This window comes from Muscardinus avellanarius (genome assembly GCF_963383645.1).
Source record: "Muscardinus avellanarius genome assembly, chromosome: 7".
In the NCBI taxonomy this organism is placed as follows: Eukaryota; Metazoa; Chordata; class Mammalia; order Rodentia; family Gliridae; genus Muscardinus; species Muscardinus avellanarius.
This window is the reverse complement of record NC_137793.1, coordinates 105608466-105630143: the sequence shown is the minus strand read 5'-3', so window position 1 is coordinate 105630143 and position 21678 is coordinate 105608466. Positions and strand designations below refer to the sequence as shown.

The window sequence follows — 21678 nt, the reverse complement described above, 5'->3', positions numbered from 1 at the left end:
TATTGGTACTGGGGAGAATTGAACCTGGGAACATTCTTCCTCTGAGCTATATCCCCACCCCTTGTGAGTATGTGGTGGGGGTGGGGGTTCTGGGGGTTGAACTCAAGGGTATTCTACCTCTGAGCTTTACCCCCAGCCCTATTTTATTCTAATTTTGAAACAGGGTCTCACTAGGCTGATGAAAACGTCACTCCTTGCTGAGCTGTCCTCGAACCTGTGATCCTCCTATTTCAACCTTCCAAGTACTGGGATTACAAGCATCTACCGCCATGACCAGCTACCCCCAGCCATTTTTATTTATTTATTTATATTTTGAAACAGGGTCTCTCTAAGTTGCTGAGGCTGACCTCAAACCTGTTATTCTCTTGTCTCAACTTCCCAAGTACTGGGATTATAGGTGTGTGCCACCATGCCTGGCTTAGAATTCGATTTCTTGAGGTCAGATTAGAAAAGTCAGCATCTGCAAATACCCAGCAGAGAGCAGCACAGTTTAAACAGCAATGCTGTGACATGTACCTACCCTCCACACAGCCCTAAGCATCATCTAGTTCTCCACCCCAATCCCTATGTGGAAGATCTTCCTTCTTGTGCTTTATTTTCCATTAGAATTTATGGCAGGACAAGAAAGGAGAACAGATGGGAACTTTGGTCTTCTCCCTAAACTTGGGAGTAAAGAAAGATAAATTGCAAATGGAGACTTTGAAGTAGAGAAGGTCAAACAAGGAAAAAGGAAGTAAAGATAGAAGGCAGCAACACTTCCGGTGGCCAGAAACTTCCTCCTGGTGCCCAGCCCCCAGCAGCAAAGTTTTCTCATCTCCCATCATCCCTCAGAATGCAGTCATCCCTTTCCTTAGATCTTGGGAGCCAGGACTTCCTGGAAGAGGGGATTCTCCCACCAGATGCCAGTTGCATTTTAATTTTATCCTTTATTCAAGTTGTAAATAGCCTCGTAGGGCTGTTCATTTCATTAGCTCTGTTGATAAGCTCTGCTCTGCTCCAGCAGTCTGACAGCCTTCAGTTGGTCTCCTGGGACTCATGGTATGCACACTCACGACAGGGTAAAGACTCACAGTAGCCCTATCTGCCAGGGAGCTTACAGGATGAATCAGAAGAGGGACTTCCATGTCAGCACTGAGGTCACCCCAGAAGTATAGTGGCCCATCCCACTACCAAATCCAAAACACTCTGTGTCTATACCCTCTGTGTCTACACCCTCTAGTCACCAAGGGCAGATCCCTGCTGTGTGCCTCCTTCTCTTGCCCCTCCAACCCCATCCTGAAATGCTGTCTCTTCAAAGTGGCACTGAGCGTGCACAATATGGAATTTACGCCACAAGGCTTCAGGGCAGGGTATTATTGCAGCTAATGCTTCACAGGCTTTGGGGAATTTTGCACAGAGCATAATGAAATGTCAGGAGGCTTAAGCACTGGAAAATGATGTTTCATCAGAAGATGAAAGAACCTTCTAGGAAAAGAGAAGTGAGACTTCAGTCATTTCTCTTTGTTTCCAAATTCTCCTTTATGAGCTTCACACTGGGTTTGGGAGTAGGCAGGAAACATGGAGGCACCGGGAAACCAAAGCTAGATGCTTGCTGAGGAATTCGCATCACAATTGCTCAGATTATTCATCTGCATGCCAAGGGAGATGAACTCCATGCCCGGGAAGTTACTGTCCTTGGAGATTGGACAGCACTTCTGTTCGAGTGAATGTTCTTCACAGAAGGTGAGTTACAAGCCTCCCCATGGCCAGCTGTTCACATTATCCCTCAGAGGACTTGGACATCTGAACAAGTACTGGACCCCAAACAGAGCAGCATCAAGGAAGAGAGCTCCCCAGCCCTCTGCCCCAGAGTCTGTACCACTGGGGACTGCAGGTCATCGAGCATCTCCTTGTGATTAATGCCAGCCTCTCTGCTTTCTTTTCAGGCCCTCCCTTATGTCTGCCTTTTGATCGCCATGCTTTTCTTCATTTATGCCATCATAGGGATGCAGGTGAGCTAATGCATCCAAGGTCCTGATAGGGCACAGCTGCCGGCCAGATTGTCTCGTTTTAGTGACCTGAGTGTGCAAGATTGAGTATGCTTTGAGTGCTTCTTTCCTGAGGTCTCATGATAGTGTGACCTTGGGAATATTACATATTGCCCAGCTATTCAGAGTGGTCTAGTATGGGGATACATCTGAGGTTATGCTGACTTATAAGTTGCTAGGCTTCTGTGGGTACCACAGAAGACCTAAAGCAAAAAAGATGCCATTGTTTTTAGCCAGAGGGAGACTGAGGAGGGGATGAGCCTTATGATGATACATTTCTCAGAATCTCTGGTATTTAGACTTGGCCAAAAAGAATGTCAGATGAGTATTCTTCCTACAAGTGGTGGTACCAAATGCATTGACACTAAGTCCTACCTGGCTGAGGTTTATACCTTAATACCCACCATTATGAACCACTCAGAGAGATCCTGGCAGCCTGTCCAGGCTGGGGAGACCCAGGGGCCACCTTTTGACTGATTTCATCTTAAGGGGCCATGAAACTTGCCAGACAGTTCCCTGGGTTTACCACATCCTCTCCAGTTTCAAAAGTTAAAGAAGCAGATCAGATTCCCACCTGGATATATTTATACTAGTAGCTAGAGGTCCACAGAGCCAGAAGAAGCCAAAACTCTCAAAAACAATGTTCACTGTTGTAGGTGAACTCCTACTGTAAATAGCCAGCAGCCCATCATGTGAGCCTTTCTGATTGGATGCATAGGTTTTCTGCTTGTCTCAGGAGGGCTCACTTTCTGGCTTGGAGAAATCATGATTAAACCCCAGCAAAGAACTCAGCTGCCAATCTCCTGCACCTGTCTCTCTTCTTTTTGCTCCTGTCTCCTGCACCTGTCTCTCTTCTTTTTGCTCCTGTCTCTTGCCTGCACTTGGTTTGTTCATCTTCTCACTCCATCACTGGACCTTTTTTTCTCCAAAAATACCATAGAATGTCAGACTTCAAAATATGTGAGACTTGGTTGAGTAGTGAGTTCGCTCTCACTAAGCATAATTCAGAACAGATTTAATGATGATGTCAGGAGGGCTAGAAATAGAATTTCTGCTGAGGTTTAAGACTGACTCAATAACTTCTCTTAAGTCTCTTCTAACTCCCCAAAATTTATTCTAAATATTTTGACCAGCCATATAAAAACTTAAGTTCTGACTGCCTATGTTCAAGATGGTTCTTACCCCTTTCCATCTTTTAGTCTAGCAACTTAAATAATGCCATCTCAGTCTGACATACTACTCATGATATTGAGGCAAATAATGGTGATAATAATGCTGTTTCCCATTACTTGAATTCCTTAGTGATCAAGGCACAGTACTAAATATATATATATATATATATATATATATATATATATTATAGTGCTCAGTGTGTATGTGTGTTAGAGTATGTGTTCTTTGTCTCTCTCTGTGTGTATATATATATATATATAGTGTGTGTGTGTGTTTATGTGTATATAATACAAACATAGACATGTAAAACAGGTATATATAGTCATATATATAGCCATATATATGTATATATGCTCTGTCTTAGTCATTAGTATATATGTATCTATATATCTTTATGGAGAGAGAAAGAGAGAGCACATGAGTACGAGCTATATGACTAATGCATTCATATCATAAATGATATGAGAACATGGGTGACTTTCATTGTCTCCACTAAGGCTTGGCATCGTTAAGTAGCTTATAACATGCTCACATTCTCAGTAGTAGAAGAGCTGAAATTTAAATTCAGCTCTGTCTGCTACGCATCCCATGGTCTTAACTCTATACCACTGTCTCACCCCACTAGACAAACACAATAATTTATTTGACCCTTTAGTGGGAGGTAGAAGCTGTCAAGTTGTGAAATTATGATCACGATAACTCTGTCTCCCCTTAGACATCTTTTCAAAGAATAAAAGCACTCTTTCCATCCCACAGAGATGTGCCGGCCATTTCCATTGTGACTTGCCTTTAGCTGGCTCTCCCTACACTGGTCCAGACAGCGACCCAGTGCCATGCACAAAACATACACAACCTCGTGCTTGTGACTAGAGCTACTGTATCCAATCAAGTCACCATGAAACAGAAAAAACGAACACAAGGACAAAAGGTTAGGGGAGAAGTTTGGGGAAAGTTATAAATAGCAATCAAAGGTATTTATTTATAAGAAAGAGAGGAAGGTATTTCTGAGGAGAGACATTATTCTGGGCTTTCAAAGGCTTCTTGAGAGAAGAGATCTTTGCAGGAGAATCTGAAAATGGTAGGAAGGAGTGACTTGCAGAGTTGGGAAGGAGACCAGGTTGTTGGAAGTGAGGACTTGGGCCTCACTCCACTGACCAGCTAAGTGAAGTTGGCCCTGTTGCTGAGTCTCTCTGGGCCTTAACTCTCTTAGCAATAAAGTGGAGGAGCTGGTAAAGGACCATCACAGGTCTTTTCAGTTATAAAGTCCTATGATTCCAGCTGAAAATGGATTTAAGCCTATATTCACGAAATTTCCTGAAGCATCCCTTCCTTTTCTTCCACGTACCCTTTTGAGGTCGACGATTTGGGTTAATGACAGAGACTAGTGGAAAGCAAAAAGGAATTGTAAAGGCCATCTTTACAATGAATATACATCTGGGACTTGAAAATTATTTTAGAAATTGTTCAGAGTAGCTTTGGTTTCTTTGCTCCTCATATACCGTGTACAAATCCCAGTGTTCTCTCCGACAGATTCGTGATCGGATGGGATGCTTGAGAAAACTATAATCAGATGGTTAATGATGATGATCCTATGAGTGTTATGGGGGAAAGCCCTGTGAGTTGTGTATATATGATGCATCAAGGATTCAGAAGCTAAGAGAGTGAAAGGAAGGAAAGAAAAGAGATGAGTCGGGAACAAGAATTATGACAGTCTCCCCCGGGAGTTCCAGAACTAATTAGGTTTGATCATACGGGGGGACTCTTTCAGTGCAACCATTGGCCTCTTCCAGGGCCCTCTACCTTCTTAGCTCCTCTTTCTGTTCTTCCCTCTGCTGTCTCCCTTGCCACCTCCATTCTCCCGGAGAGACAAGTAGTATTTGGGTTTTGAAAAAACAGCGTTGAGAACAAATTCCCAAAGCAGGTGTCAGTGGGAGTTACTTGAGCAAAATAGCTGGGGGCAGAGATTGTTCCTCAATTGCACATTCTAAAAACAGTGAGGGGGAAAATGTGTTCCATTTAGCAGACATCGGATAAACTGAAGCATGCTAAGCGTAGGCTAAAAATGGTCTCAGATGGCTGGAAAAAGGTGACCCAGGAAACCCTCAGTTGTACCGGCATGGATTTATGACAATGAATCCTGGCTTCTGAGAAAACACCAGGGGGAGAGGAGAGCACATCCGTACCAGTGCCCGTCTCACCGAGACACCTTGGGCCTGACCTTTGGCTCCAGGTTCACCGTGTCTGTGGGTAACCGTCTCTGAGCACTGCCTCTTTTCCACATGAATTTGCACAATGACCACAGTCAGCAGCAGCTTAGCAAATTAAGCTGATCCCCAATGGCTAGATCTTCCCATTTTCCGTCTCTTTTTCCACTTTTCCCTAGCTTTCTCCATCCAACTGCCTGGACTCTGTCTTAACTTCTGCATAAATGGTCACCTTGGGATGGGATTTGGGGCGCTGTCCGATGTTGCATGTGTACCCATGGGCAAGTGTGTGTTCATTCACATAGACTCTAACTGATTGACCTGTCAACCTTCTGAGATTAGACTCTCTGGATAGAAATATACTTAATAAAGATAGAGGTACCCCTCTTGGATCGAAACCACTTGCAAATTCCAGGGTAATATTTTCCCAAACCATAAATGATGTCTTTGGCAAATAGAGATATTCCCATCATGACTCTGAGAAACTGAAAAACAGGGGCGACCTTCCATGCACTCCCGTTGTGGGGTAATGTATTTGACAGACTTCTTGAGTACCATGGTGGCAGGTGACAGAGGAATAAAAAGACCAAATTAGGTGTAAGAGGAACTAGGTATTGGCAAAATGACTTTAAAAGATCTTTCGTTCTATGTTAAGCTTAGCTCTTACTAGCATCAGTCCCCCTGGCTACGCTGGAGTGTTGGGGAAGATAATTAGTCCTCTGTATCAGGTTAAGCACCTGGTACCCACTAGCTCTTTGGGTGTGAGTTGTCTTCTCTGGCAACAGGTCATCAGGAAGTATGTGGAGAACTTTACCAGCCCTGCCTGTGCACCTAATGGCCAGGTGCTGGAAACACCACACGGCTCAGCAATGCTCAATGCTCTCTGTTTTTTCTCCCCAAGGTATTTGGAAACATCAAGTTAGATGAGGAGAGCCACATCAACCGCCATAACAACTTCCGGAGTTTCTTTGGGTCCCTGATGCTTCTCTTCAGGTATCTGGGTGCATGCCCCCTTGATGGAGGAGAGGGAGCTGAGAGCTGACCAGCCAGTTCTCTTTGTCTCTCATCCCTGCTGCTTCTACTCCTGTCAGGCAACAAGTAGAAGGAGAAAGCAGAGACACTACCTTTTCCAGTCTTTTGTCTGACATTATTAGAAAGCTGTATCAGTATCTCTGGCTCAGTAGTTCATTTGCATATTTCCACTTCAGCGTGTTCTCCAGGGCCCAGCAGGGGGAGACTAGGACAGGCCTTCTAAGTGCTGAAGCATTGGGTAGCTAGGTTTATGTGGAGTCTGAGAGTTCCACTACTATCACCTCCACCATCAACAGGGACCCATCAACAGATGGAGAAGCAGTGCGCGGGCTGGCAGAACCCAGGAGGGACCTCATCCCCTCAGTGGCTTTTCTCTCTGTACAGAAAGCTTTGAAAGGGGGCCTATTGCCAAAGAAAAGGGTGGGGATTGCAATGTGGCCCAGGGAGGGATAGGGCATGCAGACCTGCTCCTTCTAACTGAAATGTCTGTGGGTTCAGGAGTGCCACGGGAGAGGCCTGGCAGGAGATCATGCTGTCCTGCCTTGGGGAGAAAGGCTGCGAGCCCGACACCACCGCACCATCAGGGCAGAACGAGAACGAGCGCTGCGGCACCGACCTGGCCTACGTTTACTTTGTCTCCTTCATCTTCTTCTGCTCCTTCTTGGTGAGTGACGTTGTGTCGTGTCCTGTGTGTGTGTGTGTGTGTGTGTGTGTGTGTGTGTAAGTGTGTTTGTGTGCGTGGTGCTAGAGATTAAACCCAGGGACATTCCACCTCCAAACTACACCCACAGCCCTTTTATTTTTTCATTTTGATACAGAGTCTCTAGGTTTTTTAAAATCTCACTCCGGCCAGGCGTGGTGGCGCACACTTGTAATACCTGTGGTTGGGAGGTGGAGACAGGAGGATCGCACTGGTTCGAAGCCAGCCGCGCTGGCTTAAGAGACCCTGTTTCCAAATGAAAAGTATAAAATAGGTCTGGGAGTGTATCCCGGAGGTAGAAGGGTTTCCAGGAACCCCAGTACCACCAAAAAAATAAAAATAAAAAAATAAGGTCTCACTCCATTGCTGAGGCTGGTCTTGAGCCTGCGATCCTCCCATCTTAGCCTTCCGAGTACTACGATTACAGGTGTGGGCCACCATCCCCTGCTAACATTGTGCTGTGCTTGGGCCATGGCCTATGCTACCTGCCCCAGCACCTCTGAGAGATATCAGAGTGGTGTGGATTCCTTCAGGGTGCATTCATGTTCTCTCCCTCTCACGCCTGAGTCTAGCCTGTACAAAGAAACAGGCCCCCGTATAGAGGTGCTCCCCAGACTCCTGGATGGGTGGCTTTTGTTGGTTGAGAACAGCCTTTGCTGCCTCTAGGGAGGTGTTACTGTAAGAAGGGACAAGGCCTTGGAGCCTTGAGCTTTATAGCGATGCTGTACTGACCCAGAAAATATCCTGCCCTTTTTTTTTTTTTTTTTTTTTTTTGGTATTGGGGGTTGAATCCAGTGGCATTCTATCTCCAAGCTTCACACCGATGCTTTTTATTTTTTGTTATTTTGAAGCAAGGTCTTGCTAGGTTGATGAATGTCTTGCTAAGCTGCTGAGGCTGGCCTTGAATCTGCACTTCTTTCATTTCAGCCTCCCAAGTATTGGGATTGCAGGCTTGTGCTACCATGCCTGGTCTGTCCTTTCCTTTTTGTACCTCAGGTATCTTTTCTTATAACTCAGGCTCAGAACAGATTACCTCTTTTTTGGAAACTTTTCAACTGTTTGAGAAAAGGTACCTTGACAACAGAAGGTGATAGAATTCATAAGAGCAGAATGAAGATAATGTTCAGTATGAGAGAGGTGGTTCCCCTGACTTAGGTCATTGTATTTGGTAACAGCTGACCAGCAGCGTGGATTATTGGGGTGCTTGTAAATATTGAGTAATATATGTGGAGCACACCCACTTATGAAATGGTGTGAAGACTTGGGGTCCTTCTAAGTCCTTTCTTTAGGAAACAGCATGAACCAGCACCATAGCATCCAACAGTTTCTATCCTGACATCAGAGAAGCAGGACTTAGGTGCTGCCAGATCAATAAAGGGTCATGTCATGGTGGTGTTTCTGGCCACTCTGATATCCCTCGGCTCAGCTTCACTGCTGATACCACTAGGTGTATAAAAAAATTTCAAAAAAGACCTGGACCAATGTTGCTGCTGAAAAGTGGTCTGCTCCATGGCTATGCATCTAAAAGTGAGCGAACTGTCTCAGGTCCAGGCATTTCTATTCTTTAAAGTGGGGTTTGCAGATAGACTGTCAAGTGCAGCACACAGGTTAATGTTGCAGGAAACAAACTAGCTGGAGTCTTGGGGAGCTTCCTTTGTGGTCTTGGCTTCATTTCCTTTTATCCTTAGCCAAGACCGCAGTCCCTGTTGTAGCTTCTTTAAATTGGGAGGCCTAGGTGTGGTGGCTCCCAATACTTGAGAGGCTGAAACCAAAGGATCACAAGTCCAAAGCCAGCCTCAGCAACATAGCAAGGCCCTCAGCAACTTAGTAAGACTCTTTCAAAATAAAATATAAAATAAGTAAAAATGTGAGAAAAAATGACTTGATAATAAAAGTATGCACAGTGAGCCAATACATAAATTTTAATATATTATTTCTCTTTGGGTGTGAAACATTTTTCAGTGAAAAAAACCCATAAAACAATATCCTGTTAACAAACTTGGAAGTATAATATATAAAAAAAATAAGTGAAAGAAAACAGGATTGCGATATTAATTGAAGTTTAAGTCTGTTCATTCACATTCTCTGCACATTTTAATTAAGTAGCTATTCGGAGGCTGACACGGAGCTAGGCACTGGGGTAGGGCTGTCAGCAAGCACAGGGAAAGCCAGCTTGCAGGGATACGCACACCTGTTGGGGGAAATAGAGCAGAAATAAGGGTATGTGGACATCTCATTTTATCTTATATGGTTTGAGTGTTCAATAATAAATATTTTAAAGAAACCAGGGTTATAACAGGAAAATTAATTAGAGGCTATAAAGGTACTTTGAGAAATTCGAGATGGAGGGTCCTGCATAATTCACATGAATGCTATTTTTAATGAGGCTCTGTTCAGTAGACATGATCTGCCTTCAGCTCCACAAGAGACTGACTTTGTGACCTTGGGCAAGTCACACAGCTTCTCAGCACAGACCAGCTACTCTGCAGAGCTTTCCTGGTGCTCTGTGATGCCCGGCCAGGCAGCTGGAGATAAGAATACAAATGTGAATCAGAGGTGCCTTTTTCCTTGAAGGGCTGGTCGCAAAGAGGCCCGCCTCACAGGAGCTTAGAGTAGCCATGAGAACAAAGAGCCGGTGTGCACGGACTCAGCACACTGGAAAGGATTGTACAAACGTGAAGCAATAACAAAGCTACTGTTTTGGTTAACTTTAATAATGTATACCCTGGGAAAAATGAAAAAGAAATGCATGGATCCCTGGGAAAAAAAAATTCTTTATAGCTCAGGCAGTGGTGGAACAAATTCATGCTAGCTCCAATCTCGGTAACAGAAAGGAAGGTTCACAGTAAGACTGGGTACAGCTGATTGAGATAGAAATCCCCAAATATCAGCAGTTTACCAAGAAGGGAGTGTCAATTTCCCTTCCCTAGTCTTAATTGGAGGCTATTAGGCTTATGCTGGTGGCTCCGTGGTGCTGATAAGATCCCCGACTCACTCCTGCATCGCCTCTGAAAGTGTTCTTCACCCTCATGGTAAGAGAAGACAGGTAGATCTCCAGCAACCCATTTGTATTCCAGGCAGCTGGAGGGAGCGGGGGAGGAGGCTGTCTATTAGGCTATAGCCAGCACTCTGTGTTGCAGAGGAGACGCTAACCTTGCCCTTCCTCCAGAAGGCCCCCAGCCACTTAAACCTAGGGGTGCACAACAGAGACTCCTGTTCCCTCATCCTCACAGCCTGTTAACCTCTATCACGCAAGACCCTTTGAATTGCAAGTGGCAGAAAGGCTGGCTAGATCCAGCCTATGCAAAATGAGATGTTGTTGTTGTTGTTGTTGTTGTTGTTGTTGTTATTATTATTATTATTATTATTATTATTGTACTAGGGATTGAACTCAGGGGTATCCTACCTCTGAGCTACACCCCCATTCTTTTTTAGTTTTTGTTTCGTCTTGTTTTGTTTTGAAACAGGCTCTCACTAGGTTGCTGAGAATATCACTATGTGGTTGAGGCTATTCTCAAACCTGGGATCTCCCTATCTCAACCTCCCAAGATTACAGGTGTGCACCACCATGCCTTTCTGCAGAATGGGGTTTAATGGGCTGTCAGTAAAGTGTCCTGGAGCAGGTCGGGCCCCAGCAAGGCCTGCTCCAGCCTGCTGTGGGTCAGATAACATCATCAGGATGAGCCTTTTCTATATTTCTCTTCCCCCACTTTCCTCCATGCAAGCTTGCTTCTCCAGCACCTCACTTCGGTGACTGTCGCAGCAGCTTTAGATATATCTTACATCCGTACACATCAAGAGCAACAGGAAAGGGGACATCTTTTGCTCAATACCCTTTTATTAGCTTTGATTAGATCACTAACCACTGTGGCCCAAGGAAGTGAGATTCATGGACTGGCTAAGGCCTGGGTCATAGACCTTAATGACCCCGTGGTTTAATAGTGGTTTAATGGTCCCATTAAACCCACTGAACCCCACTCACTGGAAATGGCAAGAACTTACACTAGAAATATAGCCATTGGGTTCTGGGCACCCAAAAAACAAAATAACAGCACTGTTACCTGGTCATCAGGCCCCATTGAGCCCAACTTCATTAGCTCCCTAATCCTGTCTCGCTGTCTTTGTCTCTGGCTTGGTTAAGGAGCTGCAGTGCTATCTGTCTGGTCTCCTGCCCACCCCTGACACTGCTCCCAAGGGTCCTTTCTGATTATAGATATCCCTTGACCTCTCAATTTTAATTCCTTTATGGTTCCTGTTTTGTACTGAAAAGTCAAGACCAGAGGTCAGCAAACTAGAACCCAGGGGCCAAATCAGATTGGCCACCTGTTTTTGTGTGGCCTTCCAGCTAACAATGATTTTTGCATTCTTTAATGATGGAGGCGGAAGGAAAAACAAAAGATGAATACTATTTTGTGACATGTGGAAATTATATGAAATTCAAATTCTGGCATCCATAAACAAAGCTTTCTTGGAACAGAGCCATGCTCATTTGTATACATACTGGCTGGATGCTCAGTGCTGCAACAGCAGAACTGAATACTTGGAACAGAGACAGTACGACCCAGAATATATGCAATCTGATTAGGCCACCCATCATGGTCCAGACTCTCTCGCATACTTCTGTGAGGCAGCATTTGGCCGTACATAGATGCTCTGCGCTGCATACAGATTTCCAGAGGGTCCTGTTACTGCCTACCTCTCTCCTCTCTTTTGTTTATACTTTCTTCTCTGTTTAAAACACTCTATTCTTTGTCTGTCTGGTAAATTGGACCTGGTCTAACAGGGCTCAATTCAAGAATCAGTGCTCCTCTACAATTTTTTTCTTCAGCCAAGAGAGATTGCCTTCATATACCTTTCTGTCCCTATTGCCACCTGCATAGACTGCTCTATGGCTCCTATAATTGGTTACATTTTTACATTTCCAATATATCACAATCTCTCTCTCTCTCTTTTTTTAATGTGTGTGTGTGGTACTGGAGAAGAAACCCAGCACAATTCTACCTCTGAGCTATACCTTCTAGCCCTATTTTATGTTTTTGCTTTGATACTGGGTCTTGCTAACTTGCTAAGGGCCTCACTAAGTTGCTGCAGCTGGCTTTGAGCCTGTTATTACCCCTGTTTCAACCTCCCAAGTACTGGGATTACAGGTGGGCACCACCAAATCTGGCTCATCAGTATTTTCCAAATACTATGTAAATCTGTAAGAATATTCAAGTGGGCCCATCTAGTGAAGGCTTGTTGTTCAAGTACTGTGCAAGGCACTGGGTGTATCTGTAGACACTTTCTTATTTCCCATCCTCTTCATGGAATTTCTGTCTGGAGCATACTAGGTATGCAGTAAAGGCTGGCTGAACAGGCACACCGGAGAGCAAGTTCTTAGAAGCTGCCTCAGATTTAGAGACAGCTTCTGTCCCTGACTCGGTGGGCCATGTCCTGGGCTCTGAGACCTCTTACAGTTTCTTTCAGTCCTCTTCTATAGAGAAAAAGTAGGAGTAGGGGAGGAAGGATAGAGATGGAAGATTGATATCTGGCCTTGAGTATCTCTTGCTTTTAAGAATGTTGACATTGCTGCTATTTCTCAGCTGCCACAAGAACAATTAAATAAATTGAACAGACAATAGAGGTGGCTGTGGAGTATTTTGCAAAGTGGCATAGAAAAGTGAAATCATAACACACAAGAAAATGTGCAGCAGTGCAAATAACAAAATTGGCTTGCACTGAGCATAGCCAAGGGAGCATTAGCTTGGAACTTCAGCCTTACTGACTTTTCATGTCTTTTATTTGCTTTACAGCCTGAGTCTCTGCTTCCTGAGCTCTGCTTGGAGTTGCCCCTAACCCTTCTTCTCCTTGTTGCCCTTCAGATGCTCAACCTGTTTGTGGCTGTCATCATGGACAACTTTGAGTACCTGACTCGGGACTCCTCCATCCTGGGCCCTCACCACTTGGATGAGTTTGTCCGCGTCTGGGCAGAGTATGACAGAGCAGCATGGTGCGTAGACCTCTTGGCCACCCAGAGATGCAGGGCCTCTGGGGGCCTCAAGGAAGAGGTGGCCTGGAGCCATCCAGATGCTTGCCTATTACAGAAGGAAAGGAGACTACCCTTGGTCGTGGCTCTAGGTCGTGGCTCTAGGTCGTGGGAGAGGCTGGTATTGAGCCAGTCATTTCAGACCTACCTTCTTTCTTTCCCATCTCTTTCCTTCTGTGACAGGCTTTATTTACCCTTTCTTTATCAATCTCATCACACAGTCTTCGCCTCTGAATGTTTGGGTTCACTACCAGAGGAGCTTCCACTAATCTTTTTCCTTTTTTCCTGCTAAATGTTGATAGAGTCACCAAGGAGTTCCATAAGGGTTTTCCGGGCCAGTGAGATATCCCGCCACCATGGGCAATAATATTAGTGTATCATCTCCCCTGTCCCTCTCAATAGACACAGTTGGGTATAACTCTGAAATTATACTTCTCAAAACCAAACAATTTGTTCCCAGCTGTTCACTTAAACACCTGTGGATTTCAATTATATAGAAGTGAATTACATGGCAGGAATCGGCAGGGATAGGTTCTTAACTTCTTTATTCTCTCTTCTCCCTTCTCCCTTCTCCCTTCTCCCCTCCCTCTCCCTCTCCCTCTCCCTCTCCCTCTCCCTCTCCCTCCCCCTCCCCCTCCCCCTCTCCCTCCCTCTCTCTCTCTCTCTCTCTCTCTCTCTCTCTCTCCAAAAGTTCTGAGGTGATAGTGTGCCTTCTGAGCTTTAGATCTGCAGTTACCAAAATACTGCCCATGATCTAAATTTGGCCCACTGTCTGTTTTTGCAAATAAAGTTTTATTGGAACATAGCTATAACCACTTACATATGCATTATGTAGGGTTGCTTTCCCACTCCAGGGAAGAGTCTATTAATTCTGGCAACAAGGATGCTGTAGCCCTCAAATTTGAAAGTGTTTAGTATCAATATATTTCCTTTCAAAAGTCATAATATTGAATAAGTTTATGGATCCCTGCTTCAGAGCACAGAGGCAGCACCTGGACCCCTGGTGGCTGAGGAGACAGTGTAATTTCTATGGATATTTATTCCATAAGAATTTTCCCAACCCAGGTCTTAACTTACCATTCTATTCATGCTGGCCCCCTCTGAAAATATTACAAAAGATGTCATCCTTCACAGGAATGGACCACGTTGCTTCCACCTGGAACCCCATTTGTAATCTGAGATACTTCCCCAAATCAATCCTCCTATAAGGAACTTGGGTTACTGTTTGGGAGGCTAAAAGGGGGATCAGAATTCCTCTACCCTTCTATAACTACGAATGACTTAGAGTACAGAGTTATCTCAATCCACTCCTGTTATAATGGCTGACAACAACTCTCCCTTTCCGGGCTCACTTTCCAATTGGTAGCTCCTAGACAACGATGGGTAGTGTGTTGGGGCAGACTGGAGCTGTGCCTGCATCTTCTCGGTTCTGTAGCTGTAGACAAGTCTTTGAACCTCTCTGAGCTTCTTCATTTGTCAAGCATGACAGTGAAACCTACTTTGAAGGGTAGTCATAAGGATGATATTACCTCCTGCATGGTATGGGACTGCAACTTGGAAGTAAGGAAAATTGGCATCTGTAAAGCATGAATGGCCTGTTCACTCACCTGCAAGAAGAGAAATGGTTAGCTAGCAAAAGAGTTCATTGCTTATCCAGCCTCACTCCAGTGTCCCTGGCTCTCAGAAACCCCAGCTTCCTGCAGTTTCACATTATTATCTTGGGATTCAGATGTCATGGTGTGTACAACATGCTCCTTCTCACTAATTCCAGCAGCTGGGAAGAAATTGGACTAATCGTAAAACTCAAGCCGATGAGCTGAGCAAAACGAGCAGAATGGCAAAGGCGAATCTTCCCTGGCTGGGAGTCATGGTGTAACTCACTCTGATTAGAGTTGCATTGGCCTTCTCCATGAAATAGGGGAGGTGGAAGAGAATGAATAAAAGTACAGTGAGCTGACATCTTCCAAAGGAGAACTGATACAGGATGCAAGCCATCAGCCTGTAGCTACCAGCAGTCCACCTACTTCCCAGTCTCACTAAGCAAAATCAAAGATCATGTGGTTAAATTATCTCCTCACCAGAGCTGCCAGATGTGGAGATATTGATGAGCTGCTATTTTGGGAGGACTGGGGGAATTCACCCAAATCAAGAAGAGGCTCGAAAGAGTGAAGCTGAGACCCAGCCCTCTACATGTACCTGCCCACCCAGACTGGTTACTCAGAGTGGGCGATTCCATATTTGTGATTCTCAGTGGGAATCCTCATCCTCTCCAGGTTGCGTCCAGACCTTCAGATCCCTGGCCTTGGTTTTCTTGTTCTGGCACTTGGCAGGGAATATCAATCAGTTGAAAATTAATCAGTTGTTAATACTGTCTCTTAAACAGGCATCCAGAACTCTCTAGCAGACTCATGGAAGGAGGGTTTGGTAAGATAGGCCACACTGTTCCTGGAATTCTGGCTGGATCCAACTTGGATGTCAGGAATGAAGGAAGAAGTGTCTGGGACCCTTCCATGGCTTCTTTCTGAACACAGATCCCAGAAAGCCCCCACCAAGTAGAGAAGACCTGGCCCAAACTGAACTCAGGAAAAAAAAAAAATCTGTCTCAAAGAGAATCAAAGCCCTTTGGGAATTCTTTCATACTAACAGTGCTCCTTGCTAATTAGCCTAATGGGAAACTTGTCTCTTGCAGTCTGTAGGAAGACTCTGACTTGCCACTGCCACTGACAAGTGGGTCTAAGTAACCGACTCTAATCAGTTCCTGCAAAAAGCAAACAGTTCTGCAGTGTGCTTCACAGCAGCGGGGCCTCCGCCCTGGACAGCAGGCAGAGGCACACCAGCAGCCGCTGATCTTCAAAGTCCAGCTAGAGCCTGGGTAGCAACTGCTTCTGAAAGGCAGGATAGGCATCTCAGGGTGCTCCCGAGCATCAGGCAGTGGATGAAGTCGGATTTCCTGAGAAGATGAGGGCCTGCAGCTTGACAGGGTGATGGTTCCAGTCTGGCTTTGCTGGGCCCAAGAAAAGAAGCTGTTCTCAGCTCTTCCAGGCAGCCCCTTCAGAGACAGCCTGTCATTTCTTTTCCACCCTTCTCTGAGTATCTATTAATTCACCTGTGCTTCCTTTACAGCGGCAGGATCCCGTATAAGGATATGTACAAATTAGTGCGGGTGATCTCGCCTCCTCTGGGCCTGGGAGAGAACTGCCCATACAGGGTGGCTTGCAAGGTTTGCCTCCCAGTCCCCAGCCGTGCCCTGCGGTGGGATGCAGCCTCTAACCCCTCCTCTCTGCCCTCTGCTCCACCACCACCACCGCGCCACATGAGGGAACCTTCATGTTGCTTTCCTTTGAGTTTAAAGAGGTCCAAACCCTCCCAGAACCGGCAGCTGTTGCGTAGGAAGAAGGGCGCATTTTGTGGGAAAGGCAGAAATGAGGGAAAGACTTAATAGAAAGGCCAGTTTGATCTTTCTTGCGTTGCTTCACACACACACACACACACACACACACACACACACACACACACTCTAGTCCACTTTACTCTGTGCATTTAACCAGAGGGAACTAAGCCTCCTCCAGAGAATGTAGAAATGGTTTTAATCAAGCAAAGAGTTCTGATTTCCCTTTGCTAGACACAGGGGAGCCTCGTTTTAGCCAAGTCACATCATCATCCCATGTGTGATGAATCACACTGTGACTAGTCATTCCGACCTCGGCCTGCCCTCCCTGCCCCTGGGTAGCTTCTCCAAGAGCAACTATAAAAGCTACAGGGCAGAGAAGAGATAAGAACCAGTAGGTGGGGCTCTGTGCAAGAGGGGTTGTGTGGGAGGACTCATGGCCTTTGTAGACGATGAAGGGCTACGGAGAGTCCCGCCATGTGTTGCTATGAGTGAGCTGTCGTGAGTACCAAGTCACTTTTGTTGGTTAGGCCAAGGATATTGTCAGAGGTCCATAGGACCTCCCATTCAAACTCTGCCACACCCTGGGAGTTCTAGCCTGGTGGCTCCTTCAAGCCCCCATCCAAGGCCAAGGCTGCTAGACAAGGAACCCTCTCCTGGTGCTACAGGAGAGAAGCGTGGGCTCCCTGGGGCACAGTGCTGCCCAGGCAGCCAGAAGAAGCCACAGGCTCAGGAAGAATGCCTGCCTGGGCGATGGATGGAGCTGGCCTGGGATGGTGAAATAGTGATTCCGTACTCAGGAGGCCGAACAGCTGCCTCTGCCTGAGACTCTTTAAACTCCACCCTGGTGAAACCTGCAGCCGCATGCGAGAGAGCTGGGAGGGTAGCATGGCATGCCAAACGCTCTTCCTCCTCCTGGTTTTGTTTCCTCGGTCCCCAGCATGCCATCAATTTGGTGCATGCTGGGGAATAAAGAGCACTCTTGCCCACAGAGCCAGGTGGAAGCAACGGGCCCGACTCTGACAAGCAGCCTCAGCCCACCTCCTTCAACGCAAGCCACCGCCTCCTGCTGCACACACACCAGAGGGGGGATACACGACGTTCCGCCTGTGGGCTCGGGGGAGGAGAGAAGTCTGGCTTCCAGGCCGGAACCCCAGTCCTTGCTGGGGCCAGAAATCCCCACCCAAGGCTGGAGCACCGTCTATCCGGTTTATACCGCTCACGCACAGCCCTGGGAATTTATTGAAAACAAGCTTGTGCTACTGGGGCCGAATGAGCAGGGAAGACCAGGTGATGCTGCCCCAGGAGGAGAGAACGAGGTGCCCATCAGTGCCTTCTGACAAGAGCAGAGGGGCCAGAGGCTGCCGCCAGCAGCGTTCCCGGGTCTGTGTGGGGCGTGATATAAATCTGCACCAGGATGGAGTCACCTATACTATTTACCTTGATTAACAGTTTCCTATTCTTTTCCTGTTTGTCCATTTTGTTCCGTTCTGTTTTTCTCCTCCCGTTTTCTGTATTATTTTGTTTCGTTTTGGCTCTCTGGGGATGCCTGTTCTCCTCTCCTTCCTACCTGTTTGCATCCTCTCCCTGCCCAACCCCTGCCCTCCTGCCTTCCCACCCCCCATGAGCAGTGGCCGCATCCATTACACTGAGATGTATGAAATGCTGACTCTCATGTCACCACCGCTAGGCCTCGGAAAGAGATGTCCCTCCAAAGTGGCATATAAGGTAGACCACCCCTTCCTTTGTTCTGGGCTAGAGGCCAACAGGAAATGGGACCTAGCTGTGGGGAGGCAGAACATGGGAGGAGCCGGGCTGGGGAGGTGGAGGAGGGAGAGAGGACCACAGAATGCTGAGACTGAAGAGTCAGGGAGGTTCACAGAAGGATGAGGCCACAAAAGGACACGGTCTTGTTCGCCACGGGGCTTTTCACGTCTTATTCTGTGTTTCTGCAAGTGTGTGGCTTCTCATGAGTGGATTCCTAGAAAGGTACTGTGATGTGGTACATTTGTTAAATGGTGGTGGCATTTAGTAAGAGTGGTGGCCAGAGGGAATAGAATATATGGGGAAGAAAGAAGCCTCCAAAAACAGCTCTCGGAGCTCATTAGCAAAAAGACATCTTCACGCAGATCACTTAGAGGAATAATGCAGAAATTCCTCTAGATGTGGTTCCAGAAGAAATTTTAGGAGGGAGGAAAACTCTCAGCAAATTTCTTCCCCCATGATCTAGGAAGGAAAGGTGGCCCAGGTTCCTTCTAGGTAAAAGGACAGAAGAGGAACATGTCTTCAATCCTATGACAGATTGAGGAATATGGCTTTCTTCTCCCAGTGTCTCAGCTACCCAGTTTTCTTGGAAACACTCAAGAAAAAGGGCATCAACAGGCACGTGGTACACTGAGCATTAGCTCTGCCTTCTTAGCACGACAGAGCCATGGGCGGGTTCCCTATGGTTCACCTAGGCAGCACTGGACCAGCCCCAACTTGCTCTCAGCTTTGGGGCCTGAATTTTCCTTCATCTGCTGGTGGTAGTCGCTGACCCCAAACTCTGGAGTTCTCTCATTCACCTAGGAACACACTAAATGGTGTTGCCACTTCTTTGCAAGTTCACAGAAGTGGGAGGGATGGAACTCAGATCCAGACAAGAAGCTTCCTTTATGCTCTAAGACAACACATCTGGAATAGCTTTAAGCCAGATGTTCCAATTGAGTGTTAGAGACACGGCCTTTCGAAGACATGCTTTGCCTCTGCCAGGCTGGTGGTTCTCCCAGAGTCCCTTCTCCTGCTCCTCCAAACTGTATAGTTCCAGAGAGCATCTCCTTGGAATGTGGCCACTGGGGACCCTCATCCACCTTAGCACATGGTTCCTGATGGACAGCTTAGGGGCTGGGATCCTCATTTTGCTCCTGCTGGCCAAAGATACCAGGTGGTGGAACGTGGTTCTCTTTGACTTTGGGGGATGAAGCTTGTTGGGAGAAGGGGAGATGGGATTGGGAGGACAGTTCAAGAATTCCAAAAGCAAGATACTCTCTGGAAAGTAGATTTGGCCATTCCAGTTGGATTCCTCCCTCTCGGTGAGGGGAACAGGGCCTGCCCACTCTGCTCATGCCTGTACCCCCTTCTCTCATTCTCTCCCCCCTGCTCTCCCGTCCTCCTTCCCCTAGAGCCTGTTTGCATTTCTCCCCTGTCCATCCTGCTCCACCTCATCCTCTGGATAAGTTGGACGACTGCATGTTCAATCACGTGCTGGCAAATTCCATCTCTTAAAGACTCAAAAAGGGGGCACCAGGATGCATCTTCCAAGTCAGATGAGCAAAGCAAAACCTTCCCCTTGCTATCTTTCCATCAAGTTTGGGGGTATCTGTGGAAATAAAAAGCAGCCATAAAGAGGGAAAGGAGCCACCTCCTAGAGCTGGCTCCTTCCCCCCAGCCACTTGCTTTAGAAATGGCTTCCCATCTTAGAACTTCCCATGGGAGAGTTCTACTGAATGACTGGAGACGCCCATCCCTTGGAATCTGGCATCATTCCCGAGCAGGGAAAAGCCATAACTAAGCCTTTAGTGAGGAGGAGGAGGAGGAGGAGGAGGAGGACTGGCACAGGCAACGGGGAATCCTTGCCCTTCTTTTTCGTCTGTGCATCTGACCCTTGCACTTTTTTCCCCTTCTCACCAAAGCATCTTTCGATATATATATATATATATATATATTTTTTTTTTTTGCCTGCTGTTTCTTCTTTCTCTTTCACACAGAGGTTGGTCCTGATGAATATGCCAGTAGCTGAGGACATGACTGTCCACTTTACGTCCACACTTATGGCTCTGATCCGGACAGCTCTGGACATTAAAATTGCCAAAGGTCAGCTTAGGATGGGGAGAGAAGAAGAAGGGGGGGATTCTGGGTTGGCCTGTGCAAAGTCGTATGGGATGGGGGTTGTTTTGTTTTGTATTTGGTACTGAGGATTGAACCCAGGGGTGTTCTACCTCCAAGTTCTACCTCCAGCTCTGTTTTTGTTTGAAATAAGGTCTCTCTCTCTAGGCTACTGAAAGTCTTGCTAAGTTGCTAGGGCTGATCTCAAACCTGCGATCCTATCTCAGCCTCCCACATAGGGGGTGAAATGCATGTTCCACCAAGCCAGGAAGGATGGAGTTCTTTGAACTATCATCCAGGCAGCAAGGGATATACCAAGCAGTGACCTGAAAAATCACATACCAAGGTCCTGGTCCCACCTCTGAGACTTCACCTCTAATCCCTGCTATTTCCTTTGGTAAAATAAATGATTTTGTCACCTCTAAGTCTCCTTTCAGTTTTAACTATGTATGAGCTTCAGTGTCTGGCATATCATGGGCATTCTAGAAACATTTTTATTAAACATATAGAATTTATTTTGGCCATACTTTTCCCTCCATAGCATCTCCCCCCCCAAAAAAAAAGTCTCTGAAGACTTCTGTCCCAGATGTCTTTGTAGAGGAATAGCGATACCTTCCTTATCTTGATTGCAAATTCAGTGATCTGGGAGAAAAGAATGTTTGCTTTTTCTAGATGGTCATTCAGCCTGTTTTCTCTTCCCTGGCCCAAATCATTTTTAAAGTCAGATCACTCAGACTCTGGAGCCAGGGTCACAGGAAGGATTGCCGGATGTATGATGAGACAGGGAAGGCTTACTTATGGTTGCTTCCATTTCCCCTTTGGTATATGGAACCCTGGAGATGCTTTGCAAATCCGTGAGGAGGCAGATCTTGGGGCCTCAGAGCTCTGTGGCAGGATATGCCTGCATCCCTGAAATCAGGAGCCAAAGCGTGTTCTGCTTCTTCAGCTGAAAGACCTGGTATTGCAAGATCCACTGTCACTAAGTGCCAGGATTTCCTCTCAGAATCTGAGGTGCCATGCTGGGTCAGCTGCTGCCCCACCAACTCCCTCAGCCCTGTTACTTCTGTTTCTATTCTGATTTACGTATTAATAATTGATCTTATTCTAGGTGGTGCAGACAGGCAGCAGCTAGACTCAGAGCTACAAAAGGAGACCCTAGCTATCTGGCCTCACCTGTCCCAGAAGATGCTGGATCTGCTTGTGCCGATGCCCAAAGGTGGGGGATCCCCCCTGAGTATTCGGTTCCCCCCTGGGTATTCTTGCCA

General features: G+C 46.4%; 1 protein-coding gene across 1 annotated transcript in view; it reads left to right on the top strand.

Moving 5' to 3' along the window:
* CACNA1E (calcium voltage-gated channel subunit alpha1 E) overlaps positions 1–21678 on the top strand; it is a gene marked incomplete at both ends in the record, with an annotated part of 387788 nt that overhangs the window by 350052 nt on the left and 16058 nt on the right. Inside the window, 7 exons of the mRNA XM_080698762.1 lie at positions 1926–1991; positions 6306–6397; positions 6935–7100; positions 12998–13125; positions 18181–18277; positions 20296–20401; positions 21522–21629. Of these exons, the coding sequence (XP_080554888.1) occupies positions 1926–1991; positions 6306–6397; positions 6935–7100; positions 12998–13125; positions 18181–18277; positions 20296–20401; positions 21522–21629 (763 nt within the window). The remainder of the gene's footprint in view (positions 1–1925; positions 1992–6305; positions 6398–6934; positions 7101–12997; positions 13126–18180; positions 18278–20295; positions 20402–21521; positions 21630–21678) is intronic.